The following is a 23275-nucleotide window of genomic DNA, read 5'->3' as shown; positions in this document are numbered from 1 at the left end:
GGTGAAGGCTGGGTTGAGGTCAGATGCATTATCATGCTTGCGCCCCCCCTCACAAACAGCATGGGCCTCCCAGCTCAATAAGGAAGCGGCTCTCAGGGTCTCATTAGCTTCTCAGTGCCTCAACCCCAAGTGTGGCCACCAGCAGGAATTTTACTCTGTGGTTGGGAACTATGGAATATCCTTCTCTCTAGACCGGGATAAACCACGCAAAGCCAACCGATCAAGCTGTTCAATCATTACTGAACTTGAGTCAAAGTTCTGCCCCTGGAATTCAAACTTACAGGTATTTCTCCTTCCCCTCGGAAAGCAAACAAGATGCAAACAAAAAAGAAGGGTTGATTTGCTTTCAGTCCTGCCTGCCTCGTGGTGACCTTGATTCCCTTAGGTCATTTACTTTGTGTCTGGATGGAACACAGTAACAATAGAAGGTTATGTATGTTACAGTCTGTCCACATACAGGAATGCTGTGAGATTGTTAAAAACAGTGCTAGGCTTCCTATCGTAAACCTGGAAATCTCAGGCCACAAAATATTACAAACTGTATAGACAGTGGTAGCCCATGTTTGTAAGGAAACAAATATGTGCACGTGCTCACACTGAAATAGTGAAGGGTGCACACACACAAAAAAAAGACTGATACCATCCCTATGTTGGGACTCTCAATTGTGACTGTGTAGCAATGAGGCAAATTTCTGTTTCCAGTGGGGAATGATGGGTATTTTTTTTTAATTTTTTTTTTTAACATTTATTTATTTTTGAGACAGAGAGAGACAGAGCATGAACAGGGGAGGATCAGAGAGAGAGGGAGACACAGAATCTGAAACAGGCTCCAGGCTCTGAGCCGTCAGCACAGAACCCGACGCGGGGCTCGAACTCACGGACCGTGAGATCATGACCTGAGCCGAAGTCGGACGCTTAACCGACCAAGCCACCCAAGCGCCCCAATGATAGGTATTTTGAATGTCCTTCGTTATGACTATCTGTCCTCTCCACACGGTCTTCATTAAGTACATGTGGCTTGTGTAATTTTTAAAAAGGGTAAGTAATGAAGAGAGGGGCAACCACAAACAGGCACTACAGAATTCTTTGTAATGGTTAAAAAAATGACGAGATCTAAAAATCTAACAGCTGGGGGAAAGTTAGATCAAATACGGTGCATTCATACAGTGGAATATTAACCAGCACTAAGATTTCATTTTGGAGAATCTCTGACACGCGTGGGGAAGCTGGTGATGCCAGTGGCCTCCCCTGATGTCACTCTAGTCTTTTCCCTCCTATGTGAGGGCTGCAAGTTTAGGGACCATGCTCTCCAAGTCTGGGCTCCAGCAAGTGACCTGGCTTCCGATTAACACATACTTCTGCTCGCTGGCTGGGGCAGGGGCAGCCGGGAAACCCCAGCAGTCACCTGCTGATCCATCCTGGGCAAGGATTCTGTAAAGCTTGAAGTTTCAGAAATAAATCCCTTTCTGTTTAAAATTGCAATGCACATAGGGAGAAAGGTTTACTGCCATGTTCTTTCTTTCTAAAACATGAGGTACAAAACTCTATAACATTATTTTTGGTTTTTTTTTTTTAAACCAAAAGCATTGGTTTTTTTTTAAAGTTTTTATTGATTTATTTTGGGAGAGAGAGCAAACAAGGCAGAGAGAGAGAGAGAGAGAGAGAGGGAGAGGGAGAGAGAGAGAGAGAGAGAGAGAGAATCCCAAGCAGATTCTCTAGGGACATGGGGCTAAATCCCACAAATCGTGAATTCACGACCCGAGCGGAAATCAAGAGTTGGACAATTAAGTGACTGAACCGTCCAGGTGCCCCACAGCATTGTTGATAAAGAAGAAAAATCCCTAAACGGAAAAAAAAAAAAAAAAGTTGCAACCAAAGCATGACAGCAATTGCCTTTGGGAGCTAAGATCACAGGAGAACATACATATATATGTATATATATATATTTTTTTTTTCTGTATTTTTTTCCAGTTTCTCTAATGAGAGTATGAGTTTCTGATAATTTTTTCTAAAACTTAACTTTTTAGGGGCGCCTGGGTGGCCCATTGGTTAAGCGTCCGACTTCAGCTCAGGTCATGATCTCAGAGTTTGTGGGTTCCAGCCCTGCGTCAGGCTCTGTGGTGACAGCCTGGAGCCTGCTTCTGATTCTGTGTCTCCCTCTCTCTGCCCCTCCCCCACTCACCCTCTGTCTCTCTCTGTCTCAAAAATAAATAAGCATTAAAAAAATTAAAATTTAAAAAAACACTTGAACTTTTTATAAGAAAGAACACCTGTCACTTGATTCTCTCCATAGAAGTACAAGGAGGATTTTGTAGTGTCACTTCCACCTGGGGTCCCAATGTGGACACGGGTTGGGATTGGTGGCCCTGCTCGCCCTTGACCCCTCTTTTCTTCTCCTGTATCTTTTCTTCCCTTCCCTATTTAATATTGACATTCATGGACACACCTTGTTTTCCAGATAGTTTCCTTCCTCTAAGTCCTCCATCTAAGATTAAATAATAATAAATCATGATGACGGTAAATAATGGTTATCCGAGTAGCAATCACAGGATAATAACACAAGTGGAGACCTTTGGTCCAGGTTGAGTAAGCAGCTGGTTTATTCTACATCCCGCATCCCTGGAGGAAGCAAACTTTCGTCCTTTTCCATCTGATGGAGCTGTCAAGCTGAGAGATAATCAACAGGATTGCGTGAAGGCAGCAAACAGAAAAGCGTCTTCATTTGGGAGGTACCACCAGAGAATGGCGTCAGGGCCGCCCCTGCGGCTACAGCCTGCATCCATCCAACCACCGTTCCAGAGTGTCTGAGTACTGGCAGTTCAGGGACCAGGAGGGCCTGCAGAAAGGAAAGCGTGGAGTGTACAGGCGGGGGCTCCCCAGTGTCCCAGCTCAGGATCTGCAGGTCCAACAACCCCCTGCTGGCCCACTTACAGCCCAGCCTGGCCTCTGCAGGCACATTTCCTAGGCCGTTGTGCCTCTCGAGTATGACCCTCTTGCTAACCCCAGTGCATCCTGGCACAAATGCTCGTGCCGCCTGCGCCCGCAGCATACTCACGCTGCCCTCCACTTCTTTCCGTAAGTCCCACACCATGAACGGGAAGCCCCTCCCCCAGCCTACAAGAGAAGTATCCTTGACTTCTCTGAAGTGAGCATCAGAGGAGTTCTGTGACTTGCCCAGGGTCAGAGGGCGAGTCCTTGATCTGAAATGGGAACCCTTGACCTTGAGCCAGGGCCTCTTTCACCTTTCCGTGCACGTGTTTCCCCCCTCACCTTTCAAACTCCCTTTCAGCTCCTCAACCCTCAACCCAGCTCCTCAAACTCCCTTCTAGCTGGTCCTAGGCCAGCTAGACTGAGTTTTTCAAAACTTTTCTCCTGAAAAGTGATCCCTCTATTCCCAGCCCCCATGCCAGTACCCAGACCCCAGGTCCTCTGCTCCCAACCTGGAAGCTGTGGGGATCTCCAGACCAGATGCAGACCATTAGAAACCCTGTTTTGTTAGGCCATCGCTCAGCCAGGCAGGCCCCCATGAATTTTCCAGGGTAGGGGTTCCACAGTTAAAGAAAGGGCTGTGAGCCCCTGCCCCCCACAACTATAAAGCCTCGGGGGGAACACACACATACGTATTTTCAGAAATTGCAAGGCTCTACATAGCCCAGGGCAGGCACTGCAGAAGGGAATCCCATGGGCATGCAGGCCCTCGGTCTTCTCCCTTCCTGTCTGCCTCAACCCTGCAAAGCTGCTTGATCTGAGCTTTGAAAAGACATGGCTGCTTATTACTTTAATAAGAGCTCACTTTGCTGGAGTCCTGAGCAAGTGGGAAGGCCTTACTCAGCCTGGCCCAGCATATCTCTACTAAGTGCTATACAATAATGATGACTTTAGCTCATTAGTGCTTGCCCTAGAGGGCCAGCCATGCTTCTAATTAACTGGGAGAATAAAGACGGTATGAAAGATGCTTTAAACACTTGGAAGACACATTAAGGGGACTCCCACTTGAAAATACAGTCTATTAAATTAGTGAGGAAAAGGGATTAATGAATAAGTAGTATTGAGAACACTGACTAACCATTTGAAAAATATAAAGCTGGATCCCTACCTCACTAAAATAAATTCCAAGAAGACCAAAAATTAAGTATAAAAACATAAAACCATGAAAATTTTATTTTCTAATATTAATAAAAACTTGGGGCGCCTGGGTGGCTCAGTCGGTTGGGCGGCCGACTTCGGCTCAGGTCATGATCTCGCGGTCCGTGAGTTCGAGCCCCGCATCGGGCTCTGTGCTGACAGCTCAGAGCCTGGAGCCTGTTTCGGATTCTGTGTCTCCCTCTCTCTGACCCTCCCCCATTCATGCTCTGTCTCTCTCTATCTCAAAAATAAATAAACGTTAAAAAAAAATTAAAAAAAAAAACAAACCTTAATATAGGGCTTATTTTGCACCAGGCACTGTTCTATATATCATTTTATTTTTAACGTTTTTTTTTTAATTATTTATTTTTGAGAGAGAGGGAAAGTGGGGGAGAGGCAGAGAGAGTCAGGGACAAAGATATGAAGCAGGCTCCAGGCTCTGTGTTGAAAACAGAGAGCCCAATGCGGGGCTCAAACCAACGAACCATGAGATCATGACCTGAGCCGAAGTCAGACGCTTAACTGACTGAGCCACCCAGGCGCCCAGCACTGTTCTAATATAGAAGAAAACATGGCTTGATTTCTTTACAAACCTGGAGTACAGTTTCGTATAAATTCAGGAGCCACAAAACAAAATATTGAGGGATTTGGTTCTGTGAAAATGTAAAACTCCTATATGATGAATACACCATAAATGAAGTCAAAATACAAATCGCAAACCTGAAACAAATAGTTCACATAGATATCATGAACGAAGTTCTAATAACCCTAATTTATAAAAGACACGTATAAAATCAATAAAAACGAAAGAAAACATTATCATCTCAAAAGAAAAACAGGCTAAGAATATGAGTAATCAGTTCAGAGAAAAATGGCCAACAAATACATGAAAAGATATTCAGCTTCTTTGTTTAAAAATGCCAGGCAAAATAGAATGGCATCATTTTATAAGTGTCAATTTCCAAAAACTACACAAATTTTATTGCTCTAGGTCAATGAGCTGAGGGAACAGGCCTTCTCACGCAGCGTATCTGGGGGTGCTCCCTCTCTGAATGCCAATTTAGCAATCTCTCTACCAACGTTTATTTATTTTGCGAGAGAGAGACAGAAAGAGATAGAGAGAGAGAGCTGAAGGGGCAAAGAGAGAAGGAGAGGGAGAGAATCCCATGCAGGCTCCATGCACTGTCAGCACAGAGCCCAATGTGGGGCTCAAACTCATGAACCATAAGATCATGACCCTCTGAGCCAAAATGAAAAGTCAGATGCTTAACTGACTGAGCCACCCAGGCTCCCCTCTCTACCAACATTTAAATGCACTTAGTGGTCCTAGCAAATGGAAACAATCTACCTGTTCATCAGTAAGGGACTGGCAGATAATTACCTGCAGCATCCAGAGGGCAGATACCTCTAGGTATCACTATGCCAAGATTTGCAAGCTCTTTAATAAGTGAAAAAAAAGTTAGGTGCAAGTCAGTGTGCATGTTGGGATTTCATGTGTGTTTTAAGATATTTTTCTTATTCTCAATATTTACACATTTTTCTCTGATTTACAAGACATATTAACAGCGGTGACCCTCAGGAGGCTGCTGATAAGAGCAAGATGTTTATTTTTTGATTTTCATTTTTAAACACATATGTCTTATTTTTATTTTGAGAAATGATAAATAATAAATTTCTAAAAATTTTAATGGCTTCTAGGTAACAGCCCAAATGTGGACTTGATCTTCCAACAAACATTTAGGGAAGACTTATAATATGCCAGGCACAGAGCCAGATGCTGGAGGCAAGTAAAACAGACAAAAATCTCTGACTGAAGTTAGCACCAAAAGGCACAGAAAATGACAAAAAAGCAACAATGAAAAGCTGACCTCTGAGACTGACACACGTTCTGTTGCCAGGTTCTGAACAAGGTCTCACTGCCTATAGGGCCCTGAGGTCACTATAAGAAACACTACTCAAGACTTCCGCTGGTAAGATGGGTCTGCCTGCAGTTCTGCCCCTCCTCACTCACTGACTGTTCAAAACCTTGCCCCCACAGAAGAACCGTGCAGAGAGAGTCCTTTGGTTGCCTTCCACATGACCAGAGCACAGATTTCCTGAGCCAACCATCTACTCTTTGAGCAGACTGGTAAAAGCTGAGGCTTGGAATTGCACAGATCTAGAATTAGTTCCACCACTGTGGCCATGGGTAACTTGTACCTCTCGGTGCCCCCGTTTCCTCATTTCACAAGGAATAAGAATACTCACTGCACAAGGATTGTGATGTTCATATAGACATGCAAAGCCTACATACCGGCAAAGGAAAGAAATTGTAGCTATCATTAAAGGATTTCCTCTATTGTAAGATATGTTAATGATTTATTAACAACTTTTGTTAAAATTCGGGAGAACACATCAATTACAAGATAAACCCTAATAGCAAAAAATATTAAGATGCACAATCTGACACTGAAAGAATATTTACATTGTTTCTAGATCTAATGGGTGACTATAATGCCCCAAATCAATCAGGACATCAATTATGAAATACGGGACAGAGAGAAGGTGGAAAAGGCAAAAGAAGGTGGAAATCGGTGGTGAGACAGTGTCTAGTGGGTAGCATAGGCCCTCCATGATAAATGGTATCGGTGGAGGTGGTGGAGGTGCAGGCTGGGAGTGGAGGGTTTTTACATACTCCACTGACTCAGACTAGGAGAGAGAATTGGACACACATATCAGGAAAATCTCCAGGTTGGAAATTGGGCCAGGAGACTTACACACTGTTCTATAACCATTAGCCAAGTAACAGTGAGCAGAAACAAGAAAAAGTCACATGACCTGTCTATGTGGCAAATACTGAATAAGAGGGAAAATCTGTCCTTATTCAAAGAAAAAAAAAAGAAACTAACATGGTACTTATGGGAAAATAGTAGTAGAAGAAAAGGGAGCTCATCATGAAATTCAGAGGAACATTCCTCTGAGAATAATATACTACAGAATCCAGAAGTAAATTTTATATAACTGATGTCTTCAATAAGATGTCACCAGGCACAAGCTCTGGAGAAAGCCATGGAAGAGAAAGAAAAGAGATTAAAAAGGCAAGAGCTTAAAAAAAAAAAAAAAAAAAAAAAAAAGATGGATAGGCTAACACAGAACTTCAAAGATACTAGAAGTGTAATAAACAAAATTCAACACCCATTCATGATTTTAAAAACCTTTAACAAACTAGAAATGGAAAAGATGGAAAAGAACACTCAATCTGATTAAGACTATCTCAGAAATTTTAAAGAAAATAAAACAGTTAATGATAAAATATCCAATGTCTTACCTATGAGATTGGGAATGAGACAAGGATGTCACTATCATCACTTCTACTCAACATTTACTGGAGTTTCTAGCCAATGCAATAAAGCAAGAAAAAGAAAGCAAAATGTATTGAGAGTCAAATGTGAGAGATTAAATAAAGTTTTTTAGAAAAAAAATTAAGAAGACTATCCTCATGACCTAGGAATAGGCAAATATTCCTCTAAAAAAACACAAAAATAACCATAAAAGAAAATTAATAATAAATTTTTTTTAACGTTTTATTTATTTTTGAGACAGAGAGAGACAGAGCATGAACAGGGGAGGGTCAGCGAGAGGGAGACACAGAATCTGAACAGGCTCCAGGCTCCGAGCCATCAGCACAGAGCCCGATGCGGGGCTCGAACTCACGGACCGCGAGATCATGACCTGAGCCGAAGTCGGCCACTCAACCGACTGAGCCACCCAGGCGCCCCAAGAAAATTAATAATAAATCAGACTGCATTAAGACTAAGAATTTCATTTTATCAAGACTTTTTTAAGAAAGTGAAAAGGTAACCGACAAAATGAAAGATGTTTGCAATACTTGTATCCAACAGAAAATTTTACCCAGGGCATACAAATAATTCCCAATGAATTAATAAGAAAAAAGACAAATGTAATAGGAAAACTGACAAAACTATTGAACAGGCACTTCACATAAAAGGATATCTAAATGGCCAATAAAATTTGAAAAAGTGCTCAATCTCATTAGTTGACAAGGAAACACAAGGTAAAACCCAATGCAATACTACTACACAGCCACAAGAAAAACCTAAAAAATATCAAGCACTGATAATAACTTGGAGCCACCAAAACCTACAACAGCTGGTGACAGCGTAAATTGAATCCCTCTAGAAAACTGTTTGGCAGAATATACCAAATCTGAAAATATGCATATCTATGACTAACAATTTTATTCCTTGGTGTAATCAATGGAAATCCATTTATACATTCACCAAAAGAAAAGTATAGACTGTTCATGGCAGCACTAAAAAAATGAAAACTATTCAAATGCCCACCAATGGAATAATGGATATATAAACTAATACATCCATCCATATAATGGAATACTATATAGCAACGAAAACAAACAAATTAGAACTATACACAACAATATGAACAAATATTGAGTGAAAGAAGTCAAATACAGGCCCAACCACTCGTAAATTTTGGAAGTCTTTACTAAGCAAATACATGGTTATAGAAGAAATCAGAGTTGCAGTGATTTTTGGTAACAAATATATAACTATCCGTTAATACATCTAATACAACACCTAATATATAAAGAGTTATTTCAAACAAATATGATCTGAATTTTAAAAATAAGCAAAGGAGAGGGGCGCCTGGGTGGCGCAGTCGGTTAAGCGTCCGACTTCAGCCAGGTCACGATCTCGCGGTCCGTGAGTTCGAGCCCCGCGTCAGGCTCTGGGCTGACAGCTCGGAACCTGGAGCCTCTTTCCGATTCTGTGTCTCCTTCTCTCTCTGCCCCTCCCCCGTTCATGCTCTGTCTCTCTCTGTCCCAAAAATAAATTAAAAAAAAGTTGAAAAAAAAAAATTAAAAAAAAAAAAAATAAGCAAAGGAGAGGGGCAGAGGAAAAATCACAAAAGAATATAAATATGTAACAAACATAATGGGAAAACACCCCTAATGGGATATCATAAAATGCAAAAGAAGATAAAATTATTATATACCTTTCAAATGGCAAAGATTTTATACTTGATCAGAGTTCACTAAATAGGCATCTTACTAAGCTCTTAATACTGATATTGGTACAAACTTGCTGGAGAGTCATTTTACAACATTAAGAACCTTACAAGAATTTAGATGAAAGAAATAATCAGAGATATAAAAACAGAGATTTATTTCAAGGATGCTCACCCTAGCCTCCTGTATAACTCTAAACAAGATTTGAGAAAGAAAAAATACATTCAACTTAAGGCAATTTGTCTGATAATTATGTCCTTCCTCCTGAGAGCTCGGGGTTGCAGAACTCAGTGGTGTTCTACCGCTTATCTTGGGGAGTAGGATCCCACTAGTTTGAGACTACAGATATGCAGAGACCAAGATTAGGCCAAGATTAGGATTAAATATAATTGGTGGGGGCGCCTGGGTGGCTCAGTGGCTTGAGCATCCAACTCTTGGTTTCAACTTAGGTCATGGTCTCATGGTTTCATGGATTCAAGCCTCGCGTTGGGCTCCATGCTGTCAGCATGGAGCCTGCTTGGGATTCTCTGCCTCTTCTCTCTCTCTGCTCCTCTCAAATAAATAAATAAACTTAACAAAAATTTTTTAATAAAAAATATAATGGGTGATGGTCATTAATACAGACTATTAGAAAATGTACCACTTACCATGCTCCCAACCCTTCCTTATCTTTTACAATTTTCTTAACACATTCAATTGTCTTCTTCAAATCTGGATTCAGTAAAGCTGTGGAAAAAACACAGTGGAAAAATACGACTCCACAACTTGGCAGCTAAGTCAGAGTGATGTCAGGGAAGCTACAGGGTACTCATGTTTAGAGAGGCTTCCATATGATTCCAAGGATAAATCTATCCCTAGATTTTTCTCAAGACAACCCTAGGAGGTAGTAGCATGTGGTCCTCTTTTACTAAATCTATTGATTTTTTTCTTGTAATTCTTATCATAATATTTTCATTAAAAATATTTATGTATAGTGAATATACTGTGCTAAGCAATCTAAGAAGCAGTGGACACAAAATGGCGAACACAATAAATCTGTCCCTGTCCTCCTAGAGCCTGCAGTCTGATAGAGAGAGATAAAGATCAGAGATAAGTACAATACCAGAGATACCTGGCATGATGGGGGAATGCAGCTTGACATGGGAGCTGATGAGTGGGGGCACCCCATTCAGACTTTCAGGGTCAGGGAGGGGTTATTGGGCCACGTGACATCTAAAAGAGTAGGTAAGGAAAAGGGGTGGAAGGATCACAGAAGGAAAACTGGTCCAGGCAGAAGAAACAGCATGTGAGATGGCCTAGAGGTGCCTCTGGGGAACCAACATGACTAGGCATTCATCACCCCATTCTCTCCTTTGAATGTGGAAGCCAAGACCTCCCACCTGGGTTACTGCAATACCTTCCTTCTTGACTACACTTTGCCTCCTCCTTTCCCTAATCCAGTCTGATGGCTTGTCCTTAAAACAGTACTTCGGTGCCCCCTGGTTGCCTGTAAAACAAAACTCCACGTCCTTGGCAGAGTCCAACTTTGCCCCAACGTACCTTTCCACTTCCACCACCTTACCCTTCCATTGCCTTCCTCCATGGCCCCACCATTAGAGACCTACCAAGGGGCAGGAGACAAAGCTAGTGCCCACCCTGAAAGTGGGTGCTCTACCCCTGATACCCACAGCTAGGTAATCATACACAGTTTCTCTTCCTGGACTTTATTCATGCTCATCTCCCAATCTGGATCAGCTCAACTAAACAGGACGGTCCTTAAAAGTCTGCCACTGACCACCAACCAAGCTCACTGCACCCTCTTCCCTCTTCTGAATAAAATGCCACTTTGATGCAGCACTTACCTGTTAAATCCATACATGTGTGTATACATACCTACGTGCATACATAGGTACACATGTGCATGCATGCTTACACACACACACGTGTGTGTGCGTGCGCGCGTCCTAAACCCCAGCTGCTTTGTAAATTCTTTGAATGAAGTTGTGTTCATCACACACACCAGGCAGTTTACCAGATGTACACCATAGCACATTAAAAACTCAACAAAAGCCCTGGGAGGTAGGTCCTCTTATTACCACTTTACAGATAAGATAACTAAGGCTCAGCTCACACAAGAAGTAAGAGGTGGAGCCAAGATTATCTCTGCTCCTCACCCTGCTGGACAAGGACAGGATACAATTCCCTGAACTGCTCCCAGGACTTAGCACAGGGCCTAGTAGCTCTTGATGGTGCCTTGCTTCCTTGTGGCTCAGGGAAGACCTGCTGGCTTGTGGTTACAAATTCCCAAGGAGACTGTTTCCCCCTCTTTTTAGAATGTCGTTGTTTCAGGATATTCTAGCTCATCTCTTCCAGCTGACAGTGCTGCTCTCAATGTGTCTCCAACATACCTCCTTGCTTTGCTCAGGCCCCATCTACACGATGACCTCAAACCTTTGCCTTAGGCCACAGGGAATCAGCTGATGCCCCCTGGGTCACCATCAGCTCCAATCTTCATTTATCTGTCTGGATTCTTGCTCCTCACTTTAGCCTTTAGGGATTTTCCTTTCTTGCCAGGCCAGCCAGGTACTATAGAAGATATTTCTTTTTTAAGTAGGTTCCATGCCCAATAAGGAGCTTGAACTCACGACCCTGAGATCAAGAGTCACATGCTCTATCAACTGAGTCAGCCAGGCATTCCAGATTTAATTTTTTACATTTTATCTAGTGGGAGGGTTTTTCAAAGATATCGACTCCACCATATTTTCATCACAGCACTCAGTACCACGTCTATTATAGATAATCAGTTGTTTCTCTGGTCAGATTCTGGCAACCAATCAGTCAATCTTCTTATGAGATATAAATCATGGGCCTATTGGGTTTCTCTTCTTGTCTTGGCTACCAGGAAGCTTAGGATGACACTGAATGACCTATCACAGTAATTATGTTCTTAATGTGTAGATTTCCCCTAGACTTTGATCACTGTGATTTTGGGCCCTGCACAGTGTTTTCCATACATTATCCCACTGAATGTTCACAGCAACCTTAAGAAGTAGTTAATGTTATCCCCACTTCACAGATGAGGAAGCTCTAGGAAGTGAATTGCACAAGCTCATGTAAGTCACTTTGTAATGGGAGTGGCTGGGAATCCCACTGGGTTCCTGTGTGTTTCCTGCACCTTTCCCTCCTACTTTGCAATTCTGTGTCGTCTTGAATCTGGGAACTGTCTTACTTCTCTTTGGAGTCCCAAGGCCAAGCATGGGGCCCAACACCAAGCAGGTTTCTCCTGGCCCATATAAGAAGCTTTACCATGACCTCCCCACTCTGTCTCCTAAAGACCCAGCTCAGCAGCTATAGGTTCTAGAACGTTTCTCATTCATCATGGGGGAAGGAGGTTTGCTCATTAGGGAGACCCTAAGAATGCTGGGCTCTTAGACCCTCCTAAGGCAGAATAACAGCCTCAAGTTTCAGAGAGAGCTCTGGCCTGGTGCTGCACCCTATTGGTTTAGTCCTGACTCAGGAGTCACACTGCTTGGGTTTGCCTCTCAACGATACCACCTACCAGCTGTGTGGCTTTGGGCCACTAACCCTCTCTGGACCTCAGTTTCCCCATTTATAGAATGGGGATAATAATGATGCCCATGTCATGGGTGCCTTTGAGAATATTAGACGAATTCATATCCATGAAGAGCTTACTGGAGTACCTGGCGGTTTGCCAGCATTAGAATGGCAACTCCAGGAGACCTGGCACTTAGTGGGTCCTCAGTAAGTGCTAGGATGATGGAACCCTGGGCAAGTGCAACCTCTTGACTACAGGTACTTGGAACCCCTGAGAGCGGCAGCAAAGCTCCCTTTGTAAGAGCCTACTCCTGTATCCTCCCAGCGACCACTTCTGCCTGTCCAAGCGGCAGCAACCATTCCCCTTGAAGTGGAGTGTTGTGCCCAGGTGTGGGCAAAATGAAGCCCCCACAGAGCCCTCTGCTCCAACCCTTCAGGCCCAGAGGCTCTGATGCTCGCAGCCTCTCCCCCGCCTCCTCTCAACATTCTGACACCTTCTCTGCCTATCTGGATGGGCATCTGCATTCCTCTTTGGACAGCCCAGCCTCCCCTCTCCGCAGCCCTTTCACCGCACTCAGCCTCCCAGGCCCCGCCCCTACCAGCCCCGCCTCCTCCCTGCTCCAAGCCTGCAAACTCTGGCCACCCTGAAGGCAGGCCTGGGGAGCTCTGTGCTGCAGCCCCCGGTGCCCCGGTGTGGAATGGAGGGAGGTGACCTACCAGAGCAGGACGTGTGACAGCGGTTCTTGCCCGTGTCGCACCAGTCACGGTTGGGGATCTGAAAGAGGCCGTAGCCAGTGTAGTCACGTTGGAGGTTCTCGTAGACCGCCGTGGGGTTGAACTTGCTCTCAAAATAAGCCAGGCACACCCCTAAGATGAAACAGGAGGTGGGTGGCTAGGGGGAAGGTGAATTGCGGAAGCCTGGGCAGAGGCCAGAGGAAAAGGAGGTGAGGAGAGAAGGGGCTTAGAGGGACCTACTCACAGTTTGCAAGGCTGTAGCCCTCGAAATGATCCAGGCCTCCATCTTTGAGCTTCTTAGCCACCACGCAGCGCCCCATGATAGCAGCGCCACTTGGAACCACTAGGTAGCCAAGGAGGGAAAGAACCAAGGATGCCTTCATTTCTCAGGTTCCTGGCAGTTCAGGGCAATAGTGGCCAGGTGAGCCTGGTTTCTCTAAAGGAAAAGAAGGGTGGGGGTCTGCGATTCAGTGTGTTCAGATAAAGGGGAGTCTCCCCTGGCTTAACCATGATACTTCTTCCCACCCTAATCCTCTGCTTTGTGTCACTGCAAATCCGGGACGCCCGAAACCCTGCCTCTCCTCCTCTACTTGACGCCCTATTTCCTAAGGAAATTGGTCTTGTGAAGGTCACACCCTCACATTCTTTCCCTCCAGCAAAACCCAAAGGCATCAAATCCTCTCTTCCCCTTTATTATGCAGGTAGAACTTGTTCATTAGGTACAAGTTGGAAAACAGGAAGAGAAGGAAAAACTTCAATGTGGTCCCACTACTCAAGCATTATTATTACGTTGAATTATCTCCACCACTGCATTTTATCCTAGAATATATTCAGAGTTCTGGTCTCACCCTTTCCACAGTTTGTCCCCAGACTGTCTACAAATCAAACTCTGCTGAGCTTTCCTCCAGCTGTCCACACAAGGAGACAAACCCCGGTCCAGCCCAGACCTGCCACATAGCAGGGGTGTCATCACTGACAAAAGCAGGCAAGTCCCTGAGCCACACAATGCCTGTGCTTTCTCATCTGTGAGAATGGGGGTCATGCGTGGGGTGCTGAGAGAATTGACTCCTGAGTTTCTCCTTCTCCATTTCTGTTGTCACCACCTAAACCCCCTCATCACCATCCCCTAAACCACCCTCATCATTATCCCCTGACCCACCTCATCACCGAACCTTAACCACCACCCCCCCCAACTGATCACCAGTCCCTGAACCTCCTTCTGTACCTTCACCTAAACCCCCTTCTGTACCTTCACCTAAACCCCCTTCATCACTGCAAGCTGAATGGTAACCCAGCCTCTTGGTCTCCACTCCTCCCAACTCTTCTAGATGGTGTTCTTTCCTTAAATTTATTTATTTATTTTGAGAGAGAGAGAGAGAAAAGCAGAGAGATTAAATCTCAAGCAGGCTCTGCATTGTCATCAGGAAGCCCAACCAGGGGCTCGAACCCACAAACTGAGAGATCGTGATCTGAGCCAAACTCAAGAGTTGGAGGCCGCTCAGCTGGCAGTCACCGAAGCACCCCAAGGTGGTGGTTTCTAACATGAGTGACGAATGTCCCCAAAGCATATACAAAATGTTACTCTTGGAATGCTTCTAGTTCCCTAGTCCTTATCAGAGCAAACCCACCCTTGGCTTTCTAAGTCCTCCATAATCTGGCCTTACCCTGCCCTGCCTCCATCAGGAGGAATCACTCAGTCAACTCTGAATTCCCATGTTGCTCCTTCTCCGTTCTCTGCACCTCCCTACCCCACTCCCCACTGCCCATGCCCCTTTCCTTAGCGTCTCCATACGTGGCTCTTCCCAATCCACAGGGCCCTACCATGCCCTTCCCCACCCGAACATTTCTCCATCTTCAGGTGTCCACTACAGGTGCCACCTCCTTAAGCCTGATGCAATCCTGCATAAACGTTCCCCCTCTAAGCCCCTACTGCCTTCAGAATCACCTCCAGAACCTAGCAGGTGATTGTCCTGTTCTGTGCTATGTCCTATCCCTCAGACTAGAATGTGCAATTGGAAATTACAACATAACTTCTACCTGGCATGCCCTACAGCCCCAACACTGCGTAAATATATGTTAATTAGGCGACTAATTGCATCCACCTGTCTGTTATCATTCACAGGTGTGTGCCTGTTCTCCAGCCTACATTTACTTGTGCAAGGGGTTCTTGACCTTGGCACTTGGGCTGGAAAATCCTTTTTCCTGGGGGCTGGTCTATGCATTGGAGTTTATTTGGGAGCACACCTGTCTCCAGGTGCCAGAAGCTCCTCCCCTTCGGTTGTGACAAACAAAAAATGTCTGCACACACTGCCAAACGTCTCCTGGTGGACAAAACTGTCCTCTGTTGAGAACTAATGACTCAAATGTCTAACTTGGGAAAAAGTTAGAAATAAACGAGTATAGTCCTGAATTAGAAGAATTTCACTTTTAAACATTTGTTTAAACTCTCAACTCGCATGATTAGTTACAGACATCACTATTACACGACATGCCCTATTGAGGAGGGCCTGGCATTTAAAGTGCTCAGACTTGGGAATCAGATTGCCTGGGTTCATATTCTGACTTTACCCTGTAATAGCTGGGATTTTAGGAATCCCAGGAATAATGGAAGACAGTTACTCAGCCTCTCTGTACCTCATCTAAATAATGATAAAAAAAAATAATGCTTACCTAATTGTGTTGATTTAAAAGGTGAAAGAGTTAAATATGCAAAGTATTCAATCCCCAGAAGACACCTGTCTTTCTGAACTGTGGTCATACTCCTTGCCCTTAGCTTAATAACCAAATTCCAATGCATATTGGAAGAGAAGTCCATGTTTACATTTTCCAGCAGAGCAAAGGATATTTTCAGCAAAGGATATCCGTCTCCCAGACAGACATAAAAGGCATACTTAGTCCTCCCTCCTTCCTTCTTCCCTTGCAGTGAATTCACTGGGAGTCCCATCTCCTGTTCTACCAAAGCCTATCCACCTCTCACCATCTTCTCTGCCTCACGGCAGTTCAGAAATCACCATCAACTCTGACTTCTGTAGAGGTTCCTAGATATACTCTGAAACCCTACAATCCTCTCCTGTTCCCCTATCCCTATTATCCACACAATAGCTAGAAAGTCCTCTTTAAAAACATATATCCAGGGGCACCTGGGTGGCTCAGTTGGTTAAGGGTCTGGCTTCAGCTCAGGTTATGATCTCACGGTTCATGAGTTCAAGCCCCACGTCGGGCTCTGTGCTGACAGCCCCAGAGCCTGAATTCTGCTACGAATTCTGTGTCTCCCTCTCCTCTGCCCTTCCCCCATTCATACTCTCTCTCTCTCTCTCAAAACTGAATAAACATTTAAAAAAAATTTTTTTAAACATATATCCAGTCACATCACTCACCTCCTGTGGGTTCCCCTGGCACTTTAAATGAAATCCCAACTCCTCAACCCAGCCAACAAGACCCTTCCTGCTCTAGCCCCTGAGTACCTCTCTAGTCTGATTTCACACCTCTCTCCCCACCACACTCACCTTGCATATCTCTTTTCCTTAAACATGCCAATCTTATTCCCACCACGGGTTCTTTGCATCTGCTGTTTTTTTTTTTTAAAGTTTATTTATTTTAAGAGAGCAGGAGAAGGGCAGAGAGAGAGAGAGAGGGAGAGAGAGAGAATTCCAAGCAGACAAGCACAGAGCCCACCGCAGGTCCCAATCCCACAAACCACGAGATCATGGCCGGAGCCAAAATCAAGAGTCAGACGCTTAACCAACTGAGCCACCCAGTCACCCCGTCGTCTGCTGTTTCTTCTGGCTGGAACAGGACTCCCCCAACCACCACAGAGCCTGCTCTTTGTGGTCATGGTCTCAGCTCAAAAATGATCTCAATATCTCCTCTGATCACTGCTCCATCACAGAAAATCATTTCTATTTTCTTCATAATATAAGTCAATTTCAGAAATTACCTTGTTCATTTATTTGTTCCTCTATCTCTCACACCAGAGAGTAAGCACCAGGAATGCAGAAACCTGGTCTGTTTTGTTCTCTGCTTTATCCCCAGAGGGGCGGGGGGTGGGGGTGGGGGGAAGTTAGAGAGGGAGGGAACCAAACGATAAAAGACTCTTAAAAACTGAGAGTAGGGGCACCTGGGTGGCTCAGTTGGTTGAGCGTCCAACTTCGGCTCAGGTCATGATCTCACGGTCCGTGAGTTCGAGCCCCATGTCGGGCTCTGTGCTGACAGCTCGGAGCCTGGAGCCTGCTTCGAGTCTGTGTCTCCCTCTCTCTGACCCTCCCCCATTCATGCACCGTCTCTCTCTGTCTCAAAAATAAATAAAAACATTAAAAAATTAAAAAAAAACAACAAAAACTGAGAGTAAACTGACAGTTGATGGGGGGTGGGAGGGAGGGGAAAGTGGGTGATGGGCATTGAGGAGGGCACCTGTTGGGATGAGCACTAGGTGTTGTATGGAAACCAATTTGACAATAAATTTCATATATTAAAAAAAAGAACTTAGAACAGAGCCTAGTATATAGTAGGTGCTCTGAATCTCTGTTGAATGAATGAATGAATGAATGAATGAATGCCAACCCTTCCCAACAGAATTGTCATCATATAAGCAATAAGTGGATTTTCTGAGTGTCTCTTGCACCTGGGTATCATCATAACTGTCCTGGTTCCTGCCCATCCTATACCAGCTTACCAGTTCACCAGTCCTTCTGCAGGCCTTGGTGCCTCCTCACGGGAGGGGAGAAGCAGCCACTGTGGCAGCTTTGACCTTTATTGCAGAAAAGTTGCTCTACCTGCACTCGGTTCCCTGGGCTTTTCAGATTCCACTTCCTTGATAACCCGCTTACCTCCACCCAAGAGCTTCTAAACCCAAGTGCTTCTCCATAGTGTGCTCTTCTAGAATCTTTTCTATGACATCAGTAGCTATGCACCAGAATATTCTGAAGCAGGGAGGGGTCTGTCACCAACACGGTGTATTAGTTTTCTATTGTTGCTGTACCAAGCTATGTCAAACTTAGCAGCTTAAGCTATACAAATTTATTATCTTAAAGTTCTATAGAGGAGAACCCATTCCATTGCTCATTCAGGTTGTTGGAAGAATAAAGATCCTTGTAGCTGTAGGACCAAGACCCCGTTTCCTTGCTGGCTGTCAGCTGAGGGCCATTCCCAGATTCTAGGGGCCATCTGCATGCCTTGACTTTACCTCCCTTCCCCTATCTTCAAAACCAGCAATGATGGGTCAAAACCCTCTCATGCTTTGACTCCTTCCTTCCTCTTCTTATGTTGTTGTATCTCTGACTCCCATTTCTTTTAATTTTTTTTAATGTTTATTTATTTTTGAGAGAGAGAGAGAACAAGAGGGCAAGCAGGGAAGGGGCGGGGCAGGGACAGAGAATCTGAAGCAGGTTCCAGGCTCTGAGCTGTCAGTAGAGCCCGATGCAGGGCTCAAACCCGTGAACCACAAGATCATGACCTGAGCCAAAGTCTGATGCTTAACCAACTGAACCACCCAGCTGTCCCTCTGGCTCACCTTTCTGCCTCTTCTCTTACTTATAAAGACTCATGTGATTAGACTGGCTCACCCAGACATCCAAGATAACCTACACATCTCAGGGTTCTTTACCTTAATCACATCTGTAAAGTCCTTGCCATGTAATTAACATGTTCAGAGGTTTCAGGTGTAAGGGAGTGGATATCTTTGGAGGACCATTATTCTGCCTATCATAGCATTCTTCCAGGCCTCCACAAAACTGCCTTCTAGTAGGGATCAGTGGGAGAAGCCATTATTTTGCTCATCAACTCACTATGGGGTCATGGTCAAGGACATCCTCTCTGGAAGCTGGGCAACCTCATTTGTGAGATAAGGGCACCAGATTGGGCTATCTTAAAAATCCCTTCTAGCTCCAAAGAGTCAAAACATGCTGAAATGATTGAGGATAATGCTAGCCTTTTGAAAACACTGAAGTTCTTATGGCTGACTCAGTTATGACTGGTAATTAGTTGATTAATTAAAAGTGATAAAATAGAGAATCGTAAAAGAAACAGGCCATAAACACCAAGACCTAAACTCATAAATCCACATTGGCTCAATAATCTTTAGTGATGGCCATTTCTTACATATGAGTTATGGACTGGAGCACTGCTTAAGATTTTTGTGTAAATCCTACTGTACCATATTCCATTTCTAACTTCTATAACTTTAAGTAAATCAAAAGCTTGAAAACATAAAAGCAAAGAAAGAATTTAAAGACATAAAGCAAAACAACGTCACCTGGATTTCCCTTCTAGATTTTCAAGATTTTTTCTAAACTTTCTTAGTTATATTACCCAAAACTATCCTTTTAGTAGAATGATTTGCCTTTCTCAAGTCTTTCAAAGCACTCATCTTGAAGTTTAGATAATTAACTTAAGCTGGAATGACCAATTTGTCCTGGATTGGTTGGACACAGCCTTATACTCACATAATTGACAGATCAGTACTAATGGCATATCTCTATTTCCTTTTAACTCTTCAACTTAATTTGCAAAAGCCACCACTACTACTCATCAGTAGAGTATTTTGCAACTCTATGTACTTTTCAGCAGTTTTTCAAACGTAATCTTGAATTCTTATGCTTTCCAGAAAACCTGTAGTCAAGAGAGATTATGTCTCTTCTCCCAGAGTTGGGAGAGGGGAGCAGAGGTCTTTTAGAGTGAGACTAGTAATAGCCCTCCTCTCCCTCCTCCACGCTTTCACTGCTGTTTGACCAGAGCTCCATTCCTGTGCAAGACTTTAGTGCATTTACTAGAGTGCCTTGTAAGACATAAAGCATCTTCCACTATTATTATTGGGGTTAGTGCAAAGATTTCTTGGAACAGTTTAGGGCAGGGCCTGGCAAACTACAACTCACAGACCAAACCTGGCCAGCAGACTATTCTCATAAATAGTTTTGTTGGAAAACAGCCACCCCCAATCATTCGTGTATTTGGTTAAAATGAGGAACTATTGGAAACAACTTATATTTTCATCAATAGAGGTGGATTACACAAGTTACGAAGTGATTTCATTCAGTGGAATTCTTTGCAGCCTTGGAATCAAGCAGGCAACTCTCCACATACTAATATGGGAAGATACTTATGAAATAATGTTAAATGAGAAGGAGTCTCAAATCAGTATCTCAGAGTGCAAAACGAAGTAATATTAATGTATATTTGCTTGTTCTATATATGGAAAGATATGCAAGAAATTTATTACATTTGACCACTATTTCTTTTAAATTTTTTTTAATGTTTATTTATTTTTGAGACAGAGAGAGACAGAGCATGAATGGGGGAGGGCCAGAGAGAGAGGGAGACACAGAATCTGAAGCAGGCTCCAGGCTCTGAGCTGTCAGCACAGAGCCCGACGCGGGGCTCGAACTGACCTGAGCCGAAGTCGGACGCTCAACCGACTGAGCCACCCAGGTTGCCCTATTTGACCACTATTTCCAAACAAGTCAATAAATTACCTATTAAAAATAAACAAAATATTTAAAAGGTTTTAAAGGCAGAGAAGAAAGTAGACTGAATAATTGCTCTCATGCAGGGAGCTTCACACACTCATACACACACACAAACATGCCCTACCAAACATGTTTTGAGCAACTTGGTCACATGAATGGAATTAGAACTTTCTAGAACCGATTTGTTTTAAAAATGAGGAGAAAGGGCTTACACCTGTGCAACTAACAAATTGACCTGCCAAGTTAGACAACGACTATAGCCAGACACTGTTCCCCTACCCTATCAGACCAAAGCATCCTACTCCCCAGTCTTTCCTTACTCATTCAATCGTTAGAAGAGCAGTTATTAAGCACAGACTATGTACTGGGTCTAGGGTAGGTAGGGTAGGGTAGGGTAGAAATTAGAACTTTCTAGAACTGATTTGTTTTAAAAATGAGGAAAAAGGGCTTACACCTGTGCAACTAACAAATTGACCTGCCAAGTTAGACAACGACTATAGCCAGACACTGTTCCCCTACCCTATCAGACCAAAGCATCCTACTCCCCAGTCTTTCCTTACTCATTCAATCGTTAGAAGAGCAGTTATTAAGCACAGACTATGTACTGGGTCTAGGGTAGGCTCAGTGAGGAACCAGACACATTCTCTGCTCTTAAACTTGAAGGAACTGCCAGGATAGTGGGAGGACATACATGAAAATTAAAATGTAGTGAGCTGAGAAGTGAGAGCTTAGTGCACACAGAAGATGGACTGAACCAGCTTCAAGGCAGCCCAAACTGTAATATTAAGGGATGAGGTTCTGCCACTTGTTTTGGGATAAACTTACATCTCTTGGCGACAAGTCTGCCTCTGTCATTCCCAAGAGTGCTCCCAACCTCTGTAAGGTGGATTCATACTTTGCCTCCAAAGTGTGAACACACTCAATTTTCTACCTGGACACACCCATCCCTCACTCACCCATCATCTGCAGATGGCTGCATCCAAGGCTCCAGAGTGGAGCACATGACCAGGCCTAAGCCATTCAGCATATCACATTCTTTTGGGCATAGCGATTGGTTCAGGAATGATTAAGTGACCTAAGCTGCACCAATCATAGAGAAGATTAAGATTTTGATTTAAAACCTCTAGAAAAGAGGTGTACCCCAGTGTCTGTGAATCTTCCAGGGGAAGAGGGGAACTTCTGAAATGATTGCATCACCATAAGGGTTGATCTGGCCACCATAAGGAGCCAGAGAATGAAGCCAACTCCACAGCCAGCAGAGCCAAGAGACAAAGATAAACTAAGTCCTGGTGACGTTGTTTGAATTCTGGATCAGGCTGTACCTGAAGCCAGTCCACCTCAGGACTTTTCCATTCCTCTTGGTTTCATCCAATTTGAGTTGTGTGTTGAGTAGCCCTGACCCACTCATTCTTTGAGAAAAGCTCAGGGCTCTCCAGCTTGGCAGGTTGCAGAGCCCATCAGAACTATCCTTTCCTTCCTGAATTCTCTCATGAGAGACAAGGACTTTCTCTGTGTTTATCTTTATGTAAAAATTCATTGTTCTGTGTGTCAGTAATTGGATTTCATTCCTCTTTCAGCTGACATTTAGGGAATTCACAATACCCTTGGTTGCCTTTTTAAAAAACAACTTTAGGGGCGCCTGGGTGGCTCAGTTGGTTGACCGTCCGACTTTGGCTCAGGTCATGATCTCACGGTTTGTGGGTTTGAGCCCCACATCGGGCTCTGTGCTGACAGCTCAGGGCCTGGAGCCTGCTTCAGATTCTGTGTTTCTCTCTCTCTCTGCTCCTCCCCTGCTCACACTCTGTCTCTCTCTCAAAAATAAAGATTTAAAAAAAAAAAAAAACATCTTTATTGGGGCACCTGGATGGTGTAATCACTTGTGCCTCCCACCCTTGGTCTCGGCTCAGGTCATGATCTCCCAGTTGGTGAGTTTTAGCCCCACATGGGGCTCTGTGCCGATGGTGCAAAGCCTGCTTGGGATTCTGTCTTTCTTTCTCTCTGCCCCTCCCCAACTTGTGTGCATGCTCTCTCTCTCTCTCTCAAAATAAATAAACTTAAAAAAATAAAATAAAAAATAACTTTACTGAAATATAATTTAATCCATACAACTAACCTATTCAGAATATATATTTGGATGGTTTAAGAATATTATGCTATTTTTTTAAGTTGTGGTAAAATACATGCAACATAAATTTTGTTATATTAACCATTTACTAGTGTAAATTCAGTAGCATTAATTACACGCACAATGTTAGGCAACCATCACTGCCATTTCCAAAAATTCTTCATCACCCAATCAGAAACTCTGCACCCATTAAGCAATAACTCTCCATTGCTGCCTCCCTCCTGCCCCTTTCATCTCTCTGTCTCTGTGAATTTGCTTACTGTAGGT

The 23275-nt window shown here is 43.8% G+C and overlaps 1 protein-coding gene across 3 annotated transcripts; it reads right to left on the bottom strand.

Annotated features, from left to right (window-relative positions):
- Positions 1-2577: 2577 nt before the first annotated feature.
- On the bottom strand, positions 2578-18293 carry LYZL4 (lysozyme like 4). Of its 3 annotated transcripts, none has more exons than XM_060638366.3 (5): positions 18096-18293; positions 13668-13859; positions 13406-13555; positions 9802-9880; positions 2578-2836 (listed from the first exon to the last, which is right to left on the bottom strand). In XM_060638366.3, exons 2-5 carry the CDS (start codon positions 13804-13806, stop codon positions 2767-2769), a joined length of 438 nt encoding a protein of 145 aa, XP_060494349.2. In that variant the 5' UTR covers positions 13807-13859; positions 18096-18293; the 3' UTR covers positions 2578-2766. The 3 variants fall into 3 exon arrangements, with proteins under 3 accessions (XP_060494349.2, XP_060494351.2, XP_060494350.2); XM_060638368.3 differs by having other exon boundaries at positions 13668-13766; XM_060638367.3 differs by having other exon boundaries at positions 18196-18293.
- Between the last annotated feature and the right edge of the window lie 4982 nt (positions 18294-23275).

Source organism: Panthera onca, chromosome C2 (genome assembly GCF_046562875.1).
Source record: "Panthera onca isolate mPanOnc1 chromosome C2, mPanOnc1 haplotype 2, whole genome shotgun sequence".
Taxonomy (NCBI): domain Eukaryota; kingdom Metazoa; phylum Chordata; class Mammalia; order Carnivora; family Felidae; genus Panthera; species Panthera onca.
This window is presented reverse-complemented; position numbering and strand designations above follow the sequence as displayed.